At 42.0% G+C, this 17,309-nt stretch overlaps 2 protein-coding genes across 13 annotated transcripts in view; one reads left to right on the forward strand and one right to left on the reverse strand.

The window, feature by feature from the left end:
- The window catches only part of PLEKHH2 (pleckstrin homology, MyTH4 and FERM domain containing H2), a 52,843-nt gene extending 47,636 nt beyond the window's left edge, over positions 1 to 5,207 (reverse strand). The window contains exons 1-2 of one of the 4 annotated variants that reach the window (XM_048934792.1): positions 5,101 to 5,207; positions 1,359 to 1,488 (exon numbers count right to left, since the gene is read on the reverse strand). In XM_048934792.1, coding sequence (XP_048790749.1) covers positions 1,359 to 1,481 — 123 coding nt within the window. In that variant the 5' untranslated portion in view covers positions 1,482 to 1,488; positions 5,101 to 5,207. Of the gene's footprint in view, positions 1 to 1,358; positions 1,489 to 4,865 lie in introns of those variants that run through there. The other 3 variants (XM_048934793.1, XM_048934791.1, XM_048934794.1) reach the window with 3 other exon arrangements.
- THADA (THADA armadillo repeat containing) overlaps positions 1 to 17,309 on the forward strand; it is a 301,092-nt gene that overhangs the window by 52,070 nt on the left and 231,713 nt on the right. For 2 of the 9 annotated variants that reach the window (XR_007374803.1, XR_007374804.1), the window contains exons 1-10: positions 8,884 to 9,232; positions 10,228 to 10,323; positions 11,329 to 11,423; positions 11,850 to 11,980; positions 13,623 to 13,771; positions 13,952 to 13,984; positions 14,865 to 14,913; positions 15,693 to 15,883; positions 16,441 to 16,535; positions 16,814 to 17,034. Coding sequence is in view for 5 of the 9 variants with exons in the window: in XM_048934787.1 (XP_048790744.1) it covers positions 10,248 to 10,323; positions 11,329 to 11,423; positions 11,850 to 11,980; positions 13,623 to 13,771; positions 13,952 to 13,984; positions 14,865 to 14,913; positions 15,693 to 15,883; positions 16,441 to 16,535; positions 16,814 to 17,034 (1,040 nt within the window). In the remaining 4 variants the exon portion in view is untranslated. Of the gene's footprint in view, positions 1 to 8,880; positions 9,233 to 9,319; positions 9,637 to 10,227; positions 10,324 to 11,328; positions 11,424 to 11,849; positions 11,981 to 13,622; positions 13,772 to 13,951; positions 13,985 to 14,864; positions 14,914 to 15,692; positions 15,884 to 16,440; positions 16,536 to 16,813; positions 17,035 to 17,309 lie in introns of those variants that run through there. The other 7 variants (XR_007374802.1, XR_007374801.1, XM_048934790.1 and 4 more) reach the window with 6 other exon arrangements.

The following is a 17,309-nucleotide window of genomic DNA, read 5'->3' on the forward strand; positions in this document are numbered from 1 at the left end:
TGACTTACAAGACAGTTCTTACAAGTTTCAGTGATCGATCAGTAAAAGAAAAGATGAAGCATAGTATCAAAATCTAAAGGACTACAACCAAATGCCAGAATTGTGATAGATACCTCCATGAAAACATACCTGATGATCAACTTAGCTGTCAAAGTAAACAGAATCTCAAACATTTTATTAGGAAAGGAACAGCAAATGTACGTAGATATTATTCATGGTTCTTAATACAAAGACATGTTTTTCCTGTTTGAATCCTATTAGGTCTTGTGCCCTCCAAAATATAGTAAAATTGGAATGATTCAGAGGAAACTGTGTGGATGCTAAATCAATTCATGGCTTCAAAAGGAAAACAGATGAGTTCAGGAAAGAGAAGCGCATAGAAACTTAAGCATAGAAAGCTATTCAAAATAATAGTATTTTCCCTCTAATGTGCTAAAAGGAACTGAATTTTATTTGGGGAGAGGTGGGAGGGGAACAATTGGCAGAAAATTTAGGCCTAGGAAAAATAGAGTAATTTCAAACAAATTATTTTTAAGTCAGTAATAGCAATAATACAACTTGAAAGACTCTCTGGAATGTTCTGTCCCTTCTATTTTTAATTGCCTTGTTCTGCTGGAAGTGTTACCTGGCAAATACAATCATGCTTTTTTTTAGTATTTCAAATCTGGGTTCACTTGCAGTAGACAGCTGGATCTACATATTTGAACATGACAATTGAAATGTTTCTCTGTTTCAAAATAAAATATGCATTTAAACAATAAACTGGTCTAGTATTAGATATGGAGGTTGATGGCCCTGTCTGTGGCAGGGGGACTGGAGCTTGATGATCCTTTAGATCCCTTCCAACCCAAGCCATTCTATGATTTAAAAAAATATTATTAATATTCAACTATGTAACACTTTCCAGCTTCCAAGCCCTAGACCTCACCATAGTTGAAGATGTCTTATGTGACACATAAGTCTGGTGAATTATATGAAATGCTATGTAAAACAACGCTTCTACATTTTTTTCCCAAGAGTTTGTTTTTCCATCCTAAATTAGATCTTAAATTCATAGGAAAATGTTCTGAATATTAACTTTAACGTTGTTCAGTTGATTACTGGATAAATGCTTTTCTCTGCATGAGATTTGCCAGGGTGTTCTTATCTGAAAACAAACATTTTTGCTAGCAAATATAGTGTGTGAAATTCTTTTACAGCATTAAAACACACCTATTTTCTATGCATTTTAAAGGCTTTTTTTTTTCTTCTTCCTGAATAAGATTCTTAGCTGTAATCTCAAACCATGAACAGTGATGAGCTCTCTTCATCAAATAAAGTCATTCATACAGTGTTAAAATTCAAATGGTGAGACCTACCTTTTCTGCTAACAGTTCTCTGATTTTACTTGCTTGGAGACGAAATTTCATTAGCTGTGACTCCAGAGTTAAACATCTTTCCTTCCAGTTTACTGTACCTTCTGGCTCTGAAAGATCAGCCATATTTATCCTGGAAAAAGGAAGAGGAGAAAAAAAAAAAAAAAGCACCTCAGATTGAGTCTGTATTTAACATCTGACTTATAAAAATAAACCTACCAACCTATTTTATATAAATCTCAAGAATGCTACTGTGCCTGTACAGCTCCATCAAACAGTGAAAGTACATTAGCTTACAAATGCCCTTATCATAAAGGGAAAACTTCTGAAATCTATGTTGATAATATTCAGGTTTACCTTAATTTAATTTCTTCATTTATTTCAGGTCTGCAATATGTTTTCTTTGTCATAAGCAGTGAAGTGCCAAGAATGATAACCTTATCTTACTGTATATATCCCTTCTTGCACAGTGAGACTTGTAGAGAACTGAACTGCTAAGAAAATGCTTTATATAGGTGTATGTGTGAATTAGTACCACATCTGTTTTTATGCTGGCTTACTGATAGACAGGTGATTCTTAAAGAGTTTGAAAATTCTTATGCTTATTCAGATTGCTGTGAATATTTAATCTCCTTGATGGGATACAAATGAGAAGGTTGAGTTTATGGTTCCAGATACAAAGGCAGGTGTGCAAATGGTCGCTAAATGGGTCCTTCCAAGGAAAACAGTATCTTCACATTAGAACTGCAACAGATGAAACAGATCTCAGAACATCTTGGTTCATCCGTGTTTCAAGTTCAAACCCATGCTTTTATTTACATTTAACTGCTCAGAGATTTAAGCTCTGTGCCCTTTGGACAAGCATGGCTGGAAAAATTATTCAGAATGAGAGCTGGCTCAACATGGCTTATGTCTGAGAAGCCAAGAAAATCACCTCTGTGCAAGCAGAAGAACTGGGCTCTGCTGTATTCCTGCTATTTGCAGACAGCTTAATAGAGTAAGAGAAGGGCTGAGCTCAACCACTCAGCCCAGAGTGCTTCCTTGTGGGTGAAAGCACTAGCCATTGCAGGAATCTGAACATGTAGGTTTGGCTTTGGAAATAACACTTGGATTCCTAGGAGAAGTCAATTTATCTCAGATGTATCTCAGTGGAAGGCAACAAAAAAACAAATATACATCAGTGGTGTGGTTATGCTTCATGTTGGTCACCAGTGTCAGTGAAAATGTGGTGCTGACAGAAAAGCAAGTAGCATTTTCTGTGATTCGCTGATAGTACTTTCTGGTTCTTTCCTGCAGGTTCAGTACCATAGTTAAGCAGGTGAAAAACTCTCTCAACACTTCTTTCCTTTCCCACATACTATCTTCTTTGTTGCTTTTATTCTGTATCTAAGTTAGAAGAAAAAATAGGATTTTTTCACTGTAGCTGTTTGTCTGAAGATATCTGCTCCGCTTTTTACCCTCTCTTTCTCTCAGTCTTGCAGGCTGTGTTTCAAGTTGTTAAGCACTGAAGTTACAACCATCCCTATTCAGGAATTCCTACACTGGAGTTCAGGAATCCCTGTGGAACTGCTGGGATTTAAGCATGTTATTAAAACAGCTTCCTGAACTGATCCTACAACACCCAAATTCTAAACTTTAAGCACAGAAGTGCTTAGTCAGCTGCAAGCCATCTAGGTGATTGGTGTCTTGTACCAATTCACCCATTACTTTCAGCTTGGACTTCCTAGGACTGTGAGGAAGCAGATTCCTCGTTTTGTCCCATCCCTGATCCTCCCTCCTTATGTAGACTCCTCACATGCATGGGGACACTTCCAAGCAGTAGTTTCCCCTACTTTACAAAAGGAGCAGAAGTTTCAGGCGTGGACTGGGGCAGATGGTCTGATCTCCCAAGCCATGAAGAATGACGATTTCCTATTAGACTGTCTATATAGGATTATTTTTACAGCACTTTTCGACTAATGACAGTTACACAAAACAGAGATCAACTCAGCCAGCATCTGGTTAACAGTAGGAAATTTCAGTGCTTGTGGTGGTGAAAATACAAGTGGATATAGTAGGGAAGGAATTTTTGCTTTTTCATAGGGTGCAATATTACAGGGTGGAGTTAAAAATGTTTGTGTTTCGACAGACAAAACATGTGAGTGGATGGATTTCTGGCAGCGAACAGTGCGTTCAGCCAAGCCGTTTCTCTATGTCCAAGCTAATTAATATTCCACTGTACAAACACTGCAGATAAAAAGTTCGAGAATAACTCTTCTTTTTATTGTGGGAAGTTTGTTAGAGATTATAATAATTTACTTCATACTTTCCAAAAAGCCAATGGGTTCTGGAAATATTTACAGGCACATAATGCACTGTTTACAATTGCGGAGTGAATGATCTTGCTTTGAATCAATGACTTCCTGTTTCTTGTTTGATTCCCCAAGGGAGGGAAAAAAATATGAGTTCATCTCTTTTGGCTTTAACGGAGCGCTCTGAATCAGCACTGTAACCTACAGTCCTCCCCTCCTTCCTGCTCTGTTCCCACTGCAGAGCCCTCCTTTCCTCTCAGTCTTCAGAAATAAAATCCTTTGAAAAGTAAACTAAAAAAGCACCCATTAAAGTGGTAAGTTCTAATTATGTCATCAAAAATTAATTGAGACAAGTTTGACAAGTCTGGAAAGATTAAATTCGTCTTTTTCATTTTTTAAGTTTATAAACCTCTTTGCAGGCTTCAAGAAGCCAGAATGTCACATTCTCCCCAAAAGGATTGAAATAATTTCCTTCTCTTTGCTGTCTGCTTGGAAATTATCAAAATACATTTCAGGGGGAAGGAGGGAACCATGTCCTGGCTTTTTGAAGTTTGTTAAAAATTTACATATTCCTCATCACGCTGTCAGTGTTTTCCCCCATTTTTAACACAACGCTGCTTTCTGCCCATGCGTTCCATACGTCCTGTTGCCACTGGACAAAGTGAGATCAGGCCTTCTGCTAGGCAGGGTTTGCGCAGTGTGTGTTGGCCGTGCGATGGTGAGCAGCACCGTCCTGAAACACCACAGCCCCGACGGCCAGGCTGCGGCCCTCCCTCCTGCCACCCCAACACTGCAGTTCCAAGTTATTTTTTGGAGCCGGCAGGTTGGGCAGGAGAAAGGAAATGGTGAGACACAAAGTGGACCTGTTTGGGAATCAAGGCAGCGTTTTCAGTTTTGTCACCGGCCAGGGCCCTTACTCACACAGAAACACTGCTAACTTTATTTTCCATTTGACTCATTTTGCATAATTCTGTGCCCAAACTGTACACTGAGCTATTTTAAAACCGCCCTCAGAACCCCACGTACCGATGGTCCTCCCGCCATTCCCCCACGCGGGCGCGGGGTGAACCCGTGTAGGGCAGCCAACGTGCGCCCACCGCCGCCCCATGCATCGCCTCGTGCCCCACTTCGGTGGCTGCGCGTTTAAAGGCGCATACAGGTTAGGTGAGATTCTGAAAGCCGTCGGTGTTTCAGAAAGACCTTCACGTTATATGCTTACTGGGAAGTCCGCGTGCTTCTCGCTTTCCTCGTTCAGGGGGTCACAGCGCTGGGACCGCCGCGCACCTCCCGGCACAGCCCGCCGCCCCCCGGGTCCCGTATCAGCGTCACGGCCGTGACCTCACCGCACGTCACCCGCCGCCCTGATGCCGCCCGGAGCTCCGCGCCCCCCGCCCGGCTCGTTCCGCACGGCCCCACTCGCAAAGGGAGGGAGGGAGGCGAGGGGAGGCTCAAACCTGGCCGGCCGTGGCTCGCCTTGCCGGGCGCCGTCCGGGCTGTGGGCGCTGCGGGGCCGGGGCTGCCCGCCCCACCATCGTCGCGGCGAGCGGCGCGGACGCCTGAGCGACGGCCGCCACGGCCACTGAGGAGCGGGGGGCCGCCCCCGGCGGGGCGCCCGGGCGGGGCCTGAGCGGTGGGGCGGCGGGAGGACGGCGGCGAGAGAGCGGAGTGCGGGCAGGGCCGCGATGACCCCGCCAGGGGCAGGGTAGGTGCACACGGGCTGACCGACGGCGCCCAACGCACCCCTTCGTTGGCGGGGAGCGCCTTCTTCGTCCCCGTGTCCTCATTCATTCGTTAGTGGGGATTTTCCCCTGACTTGTACTACATCTCCGGAGAGGAGAACGTGTTAGGAAGACATCGCCGCGTGTCCCGACGTTCGCCAGCTGTAGCGTCTGCGTTTGCTGCTATTTGTATTTCCCTTCTTTTTGGAAGGCTGTTACGTACACGCCCAAGCGCTGAAGCTGGGCGGTCAGTGGCGCTGGAGCTGGGATGGTACGGATGAACGGCTCTTGCAGCGGGTCAGTGTCTATGGGTATCAGCCCGCTGTGTGCTGCTGTCATAACAAGGGCGGACGAGCAGGTGCACGTGCTCCTGTTCACGTTGGCAGCGGGCCCCTCGGCCCCTGGGGCTGCAGCGAGCACACGTGCACCGTAGGTAACGCGTGCGCCTCGGGTAACCCGCAGTCTGAAGTCGTCGCCGAGGGCTTCCCGAAGTATCGAGTTTAGAGAGAAAGTAACCAATGTGTTGCTTGGCTGACACCTTCAGGCACCATCCTCACATCCGCCTCGACTGGCACGTAGGAGCTGTGATTTGGTTGGGCTGTGAGCTGGAGGGGTCTCCAGTTGTACAGGTTCTCCTGGCGCGTAAACCAACTACACTTCCATGCAGTGTTCTTCTCCAGGTGTTCATTTCACATCTATGTACAGTGATACAGTCTTCTTGTGCACACTCATCTTGGAGTCACTGAAAGTGCATGTTTTTTGTGACTGAAAGAAAATAAAAGGTCCTAAAAGCTCCTGTATCCCATCTGATGACCCACACAATTTCACTTTTTCCTATTCGGTTCAGCACAGCTCCAGTTTTCCACTCGGTTGCTTAAAGCATCCAAAGAACTTCGCTGAAACCATTCACATGCTGGTAGATTCCTAAGTGCCTCTTGGATTTTTTTAAACACTTGCCACTGAAAAATGTATTAAAAATATGATTGCTGGAATGGCAAGAAAGAAATCAGTTTACACCTAGTATCTTCTGCACAGAATGCCTTGAAACGCCACATTAGAAACTAACGGACTGAAAAAAATGCTGTTTGTTCAGATTAAAATATCTCACCGAAAGATGAAAAATCACCCCGCTGTTCCTACTGTACAAAATGATTTTTTATCGGCATTTAACGCAAACTTCGTCCGTATCGTTTGCCCAGAGTGGTTCCCGGCAGACTGACCCGGCGCTGCGGGGAGCTTTGGGATGGGGGAGGCGTGGAGCCGGGGCAGAGCGGAGCTGTGCGAGTGGCAGCGTCGGACCGCGAGAGGGAGAGCAGCGCTGTTTGGCTGCTTGTTGTGTGGCTTGACGTTTTCTTTGGCTTCAGATGATAGTAACTGTGCTCTGCAGCCGTGCGGCCCTACTAGGTAAAGAGATGAGATATTAACGACATGAAATAAGCATAGAAAATGCATGCTCATGGAGAGGTATCAAACCTGAAACCAGAATGTCCAATTTCAGGGTTTATGAGACTTTCGTGAGTACGCAGAATGTGAGTGCACACAGGGTCAGAGCTTTATGAGCCTGTCACAGCAGATAGGGCTTTTTCTGCTTCTCTGTCACGTGAATGATCATTGCAACAATCAGGTTTAGGTATTTACTTCTACAATTGGAAAATGTATTCCAGTAAGCACCTTGCTCTTCTAAGAGCTCTGATCAGAAATTGTCTTCTGTAGGATCATTTATACCTGGATTTTTAGAAGGATTTAAACTTTCAATACAAAAAGTACAAAAAGATCCTAGAGTGTTGTTTGTATTAGTTGTCATGCAAAAATTTGATAGAAGTGAATGAATTATCTTCAGTTACTGTTGTAATTCAATGAAAATATCACTTGGTCTTTCCAGAAAGAAGACAGTTTCAAAGGTTTTATTTAAGTGAATGGGGGACAGGAGAAAGATAATTCCTGTTCAGTTCACATTATCACCATGACATATCTTAAAACATTGCTCTTTGAAGGCTATGGCTTGTCTTTCAGGGACAGGAAAATAGCATCTGACATAAATGAGCTGTAATTCTTGTGCTTTGGTAGCTCTGAGTGGAACAATCTGTACTCATTTCGATTACTGGTAAGGGCTTTTTTAACTAATTAAAATACAGCTTTCGGTAAAGTCTGTAGTTTGCCTTTGAAAGCACGACCTCTTTTTAATTGTTTGGCGCCACTGCGTGGTAAAACGTTGTATTGCTCCGGATAACATCGAGTTTCCAAGCTCACGGTCTTCCTTGAAAACAGGCTCTCCATGTAAACCTTATTCTGCTTACTGGAGACAGGCGTACAGACCCTGAGCTCCAGGAGACCAACACACACAGCTTCCAGATCCAGGTTTTCAGCAGTTGTGGGTTAGAATGTTTCCTTTGTGAGCAATCAACTTCGTAGGTGCTGATTTGCTGCAACTGTCATGTTTGTAAACACAACACTGTCATGTTTGTAAACATAAACCTAATGTTTTTAACCACAGATCCAGCACAGAGGAAGCATCTGTTGAATTGCAGAGATGGGCTCAGCCTTCCCAGCAAACCCAGCCCAGTTCTCTGTCAGTCCCAGCCTATGCCTGAGGAAATGAGGTGTCATTTTCCCAGGGCACTGTCTCCACCTCCTTGTGGTTTAGGGACATTTTAAGCCAGAAGTTTTGTTTTGAAACTTTTGCTGAGAGTTTGTTGTTTTCCTTCCATGACACGGTGCAGCTGCTTTTGAACATATGGAATTTTTCAAGAACCAGAGCTTCACAGAACAATGAATTCTGTAGTGTAAGTCATTCATTTTATTTAAGATGCGCCACCTGCTTGTTTTGTTAGATGCACAGCAGGGCACAGACACCATTAATTCAGTGGCTTGTTGCTCCTCTCAAGCAGAAATAGAAATTATGGAGTGGCACTTTTCCAAAGTAGTTAAGCCTTGTGATACAGCACATTTGGAGCTGTAACAACATCCGCTACATACAGTGTACTTTTGTGTGGCGATGTGTGAGCCAGTTCTAAGTGATTTGGGGATACAGAAAACTTGGTGCTTCTGGGGATCAGAGCAAGTAAAGTGTGCTACTCTTTCCTTTCTTGAGATGACTGTGCACTGCAGTACCAAAGCCATTCTAGGAGGCAGGAAGCAGCTGGACTGTTGTCCCTAAGGGGACAGAAAGTGAGCAGTGGTACATGGGGCTGGAACTTACAAAAGGTTGGTTCCTTAAGAGATGAAAGTGAAGTCCTGAGCAATAGCATTACACAGGAAGGTTGCAGCTGACCAAAGGATTGAGCCTCATTTTCTAGGCTCAGTTCAGTGACTGAGCAAAGCAGGCAGATGGGCTTGTACTAAGATCCATCCAAGAAACAGGTAGATGTGGCACTGAGGGACACAGGTTAGCGGGCGTGGTGGTGATGGGCTGACAGTTGGACTGGATTTTGTAGGTCTTTTCCAACCTTAATGACTCTGTGATTCTAAGAGAGGCCAACCGAATATAAAACATGCAGGACTTGAGGCGAAGGAACTGCAGACCTGGTGTTGATGGTCGGAGATGCCGCGGCCACTGAAATGAGGATGCGACCGTCCGACTGAGCAGGGAGGCCGAACCACGGGGGATGCCCAGCACGGCACGGCGCCGAGCAGCGAGGCCGGCATTTCCCATGCGTACGGATGTAGCAAAACTTCCGGCACTGCACCTTTCTCCTCCACCCACCCCCGGCAGCCCCCGCTCCGGCAGCGCGAACGGGAGGAGGCCGCGGGGCCGAGCCCCGGGGCGGGGAGAGTCCGGCCCGGCGCAGGCGGCTGCGGGAGGCACGTGGTTCGGAAGAGCCAGGAAGGGAAGCGGAGCCGCGCCGCCGGACGAGCTTCTCCCGGCTGGGTAAGGGCCCGCGGCGGGCACGGCCTCCAGCCGTTTCGCTTCCTTCCGTTCTCGCCCTTCTCTGCGCCGGGCCCTCTGCGGCTGCGGCGCCGGGTTGTTCCGTAGGCCGCCGTGGTCTGCGAGATCGCCGCGCCCCGATCCGCCTCTGTAGCGCAGGGCGGCGTTGGGCCTGCCGAGTGAGCCCCTCTGGTGCCGCGGGGCGAGCGGCGGCCGCGCAGCGCTGCCCGGAGCGGAGGGGCGGCATCTCTAGGAGCTGCGCCGTGCTGCGCTGTGCCGAGCAGCTCCCCGTACTGCGAGATCCTCAAAAGCCGCCTGGACACCGGCCTGGGCAGCGCTGCTTCGGCGGGGGTTGGAACAGAGGGGGTCCCTGCTGGCCCCATCGCTCCGTGGGAAGGAGCTCCTCGGTGAAGCCTGCAGTGCACGTTTACTTTCTATTTCTATTATCTTAAGGAGGGAGAATAAATTCCTACTCGTAACGCCTACTTCAGTATGCAGAGAGCTGGCCGGTCTGCTTTTAAGAAACGAAAATACTTCTTTACTGCGTGGTCCTAACCTTACACTGCTAACACTAAATTAGTTTTAAATTAGTTTGATCAAGTAGCATACAGCAGAGCAGCTGAAATTTTGTGGTATTATTCATGCGCCCATGCATGGTGATGCTTTCAGAGTGTGTTCAAGGGACACCACACAGGCAACATAACAAGTGTAGTAAAAGTTCCATTGGGAGCATCTATGGTTCCTTCAGCAAACCTGAACTTGTCTTGCGTTTTCTATTCTCCTCTTTGTGCCATGAAGTTGTGGTAAATTTTGGACAGAATAATTGGAATGGTTCAAAATATAGAAAAGAGAGCTGTTGTATTTTAAAAGAGATTGCATAAATAAATATTATCCTAGGACTGTGAAAAGACCTCTATATAAAGTGTTCATAATTATGCTTTTTAAACAATGTGCTTTGCTGAGGTGTTTTTTTGTTTGTTTGTTTGTTTTTTGAGCAGGTGTCTCTTGATCAGTTAAAATGGTTTTGAAGAAGAAGAAAGAAATCCAGGTTGATGCATTCTCTCTTGATTGTCAGCAGCTTGAGAAACTTCAGGGTAAGCTTGTTTTTCTCGAGCTGAACTTGTATAATTCCTTTTTCTATTAGAATGTAACTGCTGAAATAGCATTTTAAAAATGTTTTTGTTTGTGATGTTTTAGTTTTGTGTGTTTTTGTTCTTTTTCTGTTACAATTTTTTAAAAAATTATTATTATTATTATTATTTTGCATTGATAACAACTTCTTACTGCCTCAGAGTTAAAAGAATCTGTAGGTCACTGTGGTTTTGTTTTGTAAGCTGTTTGCCTTGTTCTGTCAGTGATGCGAAGGTGTTAGAATGCCCTCTGTGTGATCCCTCTTGCAGGCCTGTAATTCAGGGCTACCTGAAGTAGTAGCCTTTAATATGTAGGGTAAGGCAGAATTTCAAAGAACCATGGAATGGTTGGGGTTGCTAGGGGCTTCTGGAGGTCATATTGAGAGTCTTTTTTCGCAACCTTTGCTTCTTTGTAGTTAATTGGATTTAAAGATACTGTTTAAATGCTCTTTTATTCTGCAGTGCTTTTTGCTTGAGGTAAGCTTCTACTGGTATTAAAGAATATACAAAACCGAACAACACAGGAGTTGAAAGCTAAAGTTTCAGTGAGTTCTTGGTTCTAGGCCGTACAGATAAGAAGAAATGAACTGTCAGACCTGAGATAATCTGTTTAGTCTAGTGTTTGTTGTCAGTAGGTAAAATCAAGCTTTCTTTTGAGTTACTTGCAGCGGGCAGTTAGGAGGTTGTCCTGAGATAGACTGGTTTTATTTTGAGTTTAGCCTGAGCTGTGGTCCTGGGCAGTCAGCTTCAGGTAGCCCTGCTTTTGAGCAGGGAGGTTGAAGCAGACGACCTCCAGACATCTCCTCCAACCTCAACAATTCTATGATTCTGTGATGATCATCTTCATATTCAAGTTGAGGCCCACTATTCCTTCACAGTGGAGCCAGTGATTGCTTATTATACATTGCATTTTCTTCATGCTGCTTATTGTAATTCTTTTTAAAAAAGATCGTCTTCTCCCAAATGTAGGGTTTTCAAAGGATGAAGAGCAAAATCTGGCATCTCTGCTTTTGCACTGTGCACAACTGAGCAATGGCATCCAGCAGATCCAGTGTATTAAACAAGTAAGGTTTCACTGGTGTTAGTGTGGTGTCTTGGAAGTGGTAATGCATCTCGTGTGCTGTTTGTGGGAAATATAGCTCTGAAATAAACTCTGTGGCCTTTTAAGTGTTCCTATGAAATGGCAAAATGCAGTTGTTACTCCTGAATATACGATGTGGAAATGTAGCTCTAATACAAATTGGCAAAGGCTGTGGTTTCTGGGAGAGAATAATGGAAGGCAAGTGATAACAAATTTTGAGTTTGTACTTACGTATTTTTGCTAGCAGAAGTGTTCTTGGAGTGTGTTTGACGCCTGAATCTCAACAGGGTGTGCTAAAGAAGGGACGGGTTTGCATCATATACTCAAATGAGAGTGAATTCCACCTCATTTAATTATGAGGGCATGTAGAGAGATTATTTTATTGATCAAGTGTTCTTTTTGTTTACAGATTGTGCCTTTGTTAAAAACAATGGATCAAAACTCTACGTGTGATCCCATGCTTAAAGCCTGTTTGGAAATCTTGGGAGAGACATATTTTTCATTGGATGTGAAGAATCCCCTGAAAAAAGTATTAGCAAGGTAAATTTATTGGATAATAGCCTGTTCTTTTCTTCTTTTTTCTGTAGTGCTTTCCTTACCTAGAACTCAGTAACTTTTCATGTGCTCCAAATTGCTGTAATTGCTGAAAATATTTTGTATTCGTATGTGAATAGGTGCTTTTTTTTTTCTCCCTCAGTTAGTTAAAAAAAGTGCAAATAATACAATATATCATTGGATAAATAGCTTCAAAGTGGATTATTGCTGTAATCCTCTCTCATTACTTGAAAGACAATAGAGTGTATAATTAACACTTTGAATTTTAAAATTTAACAGTGGAATAGAAATTTAAAATACATCTGTTTTAAAAGAATATCAACTTTGAAAACATAAAGAGAAGATGGCTCAGCGGAATCCTGACTGAACAGTATTTTTTCATGCCTATTTTTATTGTGATTAGTTTTCTGTTGCAAAATTGCTGTTGTATTTCTTTAGGTAACTTAGGACAGCCTTAGTAGTTTAAAGATGCATTCTTTAGCTGTCTTCATTTCTGTGCATGAAAACATTTGTTCCACTAAGACCTCCAGGGCTTCCATCTTGTATTTCATTTCATGCCAAGGCTTCACACTGTTCTGACAGATTTTTGTAGCTTCAGAATTAGAACACGAGTGACTATTGTAAAGTATGTTCCATAGCTGTTGTTTCATGCTAGTAGAAAACTAGCCACCTGCGTCTCTTTATATTGCTGTTTTTTCATACTGTGGCAAAATGTATCTAAGATCAGTGTCTATGTATCTTCTGGGAGTGTTACTTTGTAAACAGACTTTGGAAAGTATTAAATGGGCTGAGCAGAAAATAGTGCCGTAGAGTTGTAAGGTATGTGACCAAAGGGAGGTTTCAGTTCTTGATTGTTTTAAGGGTAAGCAAAAAAGTTAAGGAGTTCCTAGGTTTAGGTGGAGATAGCATAGAGAAGGAAAGAAGTTATACACAGGAATGACGTGTTTTCTTAGAAGACTATAAAGCGTTAGTAGATCTGGATCCGTGTTGTGTATCTTCAAGGATAAATATTCATATAGATCGTGACACTATAGAAATTGTGGACACTTGGTTTAGGAATCTAGGTATAGAGTGTTAGGATGTATGTTAATTTACATTCCACGTGCAGGGATAATCTAAACCTTGCACAGACATTGCATTAAAGGTACAAGTGCGAGCTGTTCTTCCATTTTTTTTGCTGAATTAACTCATTGAAATCATTTCTGAAGAAAATCTTGGAAAATGTCAATTGGTAAGAAAAATACAGAGTAGATTTAATATCCTTTCTGTATTTCAGACGGAATAGAGGAAGTCATGTCTGGACATTCTTTGATCTTCTCTTTATCTTGAATACTAGAGATGTAGTTTTCTAACTGAAACCAAAAGGGCGGCAGTAGTAAACATGCTAGTAATTCTTGTAGAGTTTCAACTTAATTTATATTGGCTCTTTTAAAAGAAGTTGTTGTGTTATACAATTGAGGATTACAGGTGTAATGTATCCTTGTGTTTGCAGAAACCGTGAGAAGAGAGCTAGTGCTGGAAGCAGCATCTGTATATTATGGGAGACAGAGCTGACCCTGACTTTAGTCAGATGTTGATTAATACCTCAGTGTGCAGTAACTGATCGTGCTGTTTCTTACTGTTGTAGTTCACTGAACAGTCTTCCTGAACAGTTCATGACATTAGCTGTGCAAAGCTTTGTGTGCTGCCTTAGGGAAGAACTGAAAACCACAGATGTATATTTGTACAGAAAAGTACTGGACAACCTTGCTTCTTGTATGGAGGACTTCAGCTTAGGTATGATGAATATACTGAATATACTGTTTTCTGTTCTAACTTGCTCAGCATTGGTTTGTGTCTTGGAGCAGCACATAATAATGATGTTTACATTTTTATTTATTTATTTATTTTTAATTTTTTTATTTTTTTTTAAAAAAAGCTTTTTTTCACTTGTTAAAGTGTATTTTCTCTCCTCAGGTAGAGCAAGTATTACGAATCTGTTTGAAGAAGGTAAAGTTACGTTTATTAAAATAATTTTCACTTTAGATTACTGAGGGAAGGTTGTGTGTGAAGGATTTGTAGCAGATGTAAATATCTAATTTTCCCACAATTCATTTTTAATGACAAGTACTTTTATATGGCACATTTGTCAAGGATTTCCTCTTGATTTGTACCTTTAATTTCCAGGAGTCGATCTTGCTTTACTGAGCATCCTCGCATGTAAATCTGGAAGGGTAGCAGTGGGTGATCTTAAGGATCTTTTGGACTCGTTATTACTTTACATAAAGTAGCCTCAGTCTTATGCCTTGTCATAAAGTTAAATAGGGTTACGCTGAACTGTTAACATCTAGTCTTGACTATAGCAGGCCCTGATCTGCTTTGGCAAGAATTTTGTTTGGTAATAATTCTGCACAAGTCTAATCTGTTGCTGGGACAGCTTATTATTGAATCACATCACTTCAGTCCCGTGCTGATTCTATCTGTAAACTGTGAGATAGCTCGACATACCACGACCTGGTATGCAAACAAAGTTCACAGCTTCCCATGAACCTTTTATTGCTGCTCTGTCTTTGGCTCTTGGGAATTTCACCTTTTCACTGAGGAGCTCTAAGTCTGGATTAGACAATGTGGGTTGGAAACTGTAATTTTGTTCCAGTTTGTTACAAACCACTGTGAGTTTTTGTTTTAGCATCGCTTCTTTGGGACCGCACTGAATTTTCAGTTTCATTTGTTTACAGAGTGGAAGAAACACCACTGTACTGATAACTTTTTGTTGTGACAGTGTGTGCTATGTGTGATTGCTTTGCTCTTCTAAATAAATTAATATTAATAATAATTAATAATAAATTTTCTTTTTTTGATAAATTTATCACATAATTATTTTCATTAGTTCTTCAGTTTCTGCAGAAGTCGCTACTTGACATACAGGAAGAAAACAGGCAAGTGAATTGAATATAAGCTCTGTTTTATCTGTTTTCATTTTCACTCTTGCACGATAATTTAGTGTGGAATATTGCTTTGGTAGCCATGCGTTGATGACAGATGGGAATGTTAGTTTACACTATTATGTATATTAAATAAAAAAGCTACTGATGAGTTTCTTTTCTTTTGTTGCAATGTGATGATACATGAGTGGAAAGAAACAAAATTAAGATGTTAGTCTTCAAGGCACTGATACTGTGTTGGAGCTATTACTTCTAAGTGAGGCCTTTGAGTTGCAGTTTTGCTATCTGAATTGTGACTGAACACTGTAATTAATAAATACACTTATTAAAATTCAGGTAAAATAATTCCCTTTTTCACAAGTGTTTAATTCAGCACTGATACTCTGTTTGTCATGGCAATCATCATTTAGAATCTTGACATTTTCCAGCATGACATAAAGTGAAGCCCCCTTACTGTGGTCTCTTACCATGTGCCTGGAGGATAAGGATTCTTAATAGAGAGTTTTGTATGTTACAAGTTTACATGTTGTCTGTCTTCAAATTAGAAGAATGTTGAGTGATAGAAATATAGTCTGTGCATGAGGGAATTCTTTGATAAAATAAGAAGGGACAAGCTGTGTTTTGTCAGTCTTTAGTTTCTGCTATGTTCAGGCACAGTCAAATGAATGAAAATTTGTCAAGGGAACCTACAGAAACTGCAGCAGCATTTGTCATTGTGTTTGTTTTCATCCTTGTGAGCGTATTATCATACCTTATTTTATTTTTCTCCCCAGAAGTAATAATGGAAATCGTATTGTTCAGACTCGATTGATGCATGATTTATTGATGGCCATTAAAGTGTCAATGATGCTTGTACAGAAATTGCAAGAAAATATTCAGGGAAGTCTTTGGAAAAATCATGAGTCCTTTGTTTGGCAAAGTATGTGTAATTTACTGAAAAGCTCCACTAACTTCCTAATGGATGGTAAGTTTAGTACCATTCAAAGACAGGTATTTTCGTTATATCAGTCTTGTTCTTTTTGCAATAAAAACAACTTGTGTGTGGAAATACTTGTCTCTTGTGTAGCTTGAATGGAGGTTAAACTGTCAAGATTGATGGGAGTGGGGCGCAGTAGTAGGACTTCCTGTGAGCTATGACCTGTAGCTCATAATGTATTTCTGTGTGAATTAATGCAGTCGGATGTGTTAGTTAGTGCACTGTAGCGAATCAGGTTTACTTCTTATACAGACATGTGGCTTTTTTATATTAGAAATTTCTATAAATGTAAGCAGGCTGTGCCACAGTCCTTTTATCTTACCAGGCAGTTCTATATTTTCTGTCTGTTGAAAGGTATTAATAGCTTCCTACTGCACTCATGTAAGAATTTGTTAATAGTTGCTATACAGACTGACACTACAGACTTACAAGTATGCAACCGTAAGTTTAGGATAATTCAATAGCAATAATATAATTTTGTTACACAGTTCTGCCACACGATGCTTACTTCACTTTTGACTAAAATACCTTTCTCTGCCATGTAGAAACTCTTCTGCAGACTGTTCAGACCACCTCGGGACTGGCTTTTATTCTGTTCATTAGGGCTATGTATGAGCCAGCTGAAGAATTACCTTCCTTGGTAAGTATACCTTTCTCTAGAGGTAATGCCGTTAATCAGTCCTCCCAGTGTTTCAGAGGCTTTGCTAATTCAGATTGTAGGACTTGCCGACCTCTGTGTTGGTCTTTTGGAATTAAATCATTTATTCTTCATACGTATCAAATAGTGATGTAAGGTTTTTGAACTTGTGAGAAGAACGTGCTAATAATCTTTCAGATCTTCCAGGATTTGTGCTTGTGTACAGAGTGTTTTTTCTCCCATGCTAGAACACTGTAGTAGGTTTGATATTGCTCTTACAGGTCAGTGACTTGCTCTGTGGATCGAGGAAACGTGCGGGCATGCCAGCATGGTTTGTGGATACCTGTGGGGCTCTGTGCACAGAGCAGCTCTCTGACTCGGTCCTTCTCTTCCTATGCCATGGAGCACTGGCTATGCTGGATTGGAAGAGTGGCAGCATGGGTGAAAATGGAGAGAAACTATTACTAGATATCGCATCAGTCTTGTTGTCTCTGAGTTCAGAGTAAGTCTGCAATTAGATTTTTATTGTTTCATGCTTTCTGGGTGGGGGTTTAAATTTCTACTTGCTTTTTTGCAAATGTTGTGGTTCCAGATATGTTCAGTGTTTCCAATTTAATTGATTTGCTTTTCTTTACAAGTCATATTACCTTTTTAAATATATTCAGGATAATTCTATAAATTTAAAAATATAAGGGCTGCTCCAAAACTAATGGAGGTTGAATGGAGGTTGAAAACTAGAAGAGGTTGAATCTTCCTCTCAGTATTCTGTTAGATTTT

Source organism: Lagopus muta, chromosome 2 (genome assembly GCF_023343835.1).
Source record: "Lagopus muta isolate bLagMut1 chromosome 2, bLagMut1 primary, whole genome shotgun sequence".
NCBI classification, from domain to species: domain Eukaryota; kingdom Metazoa; phylum Chordata; class Aves; order Galliformes; family Phasianidae; genus Lagopus; species Lagopus muta.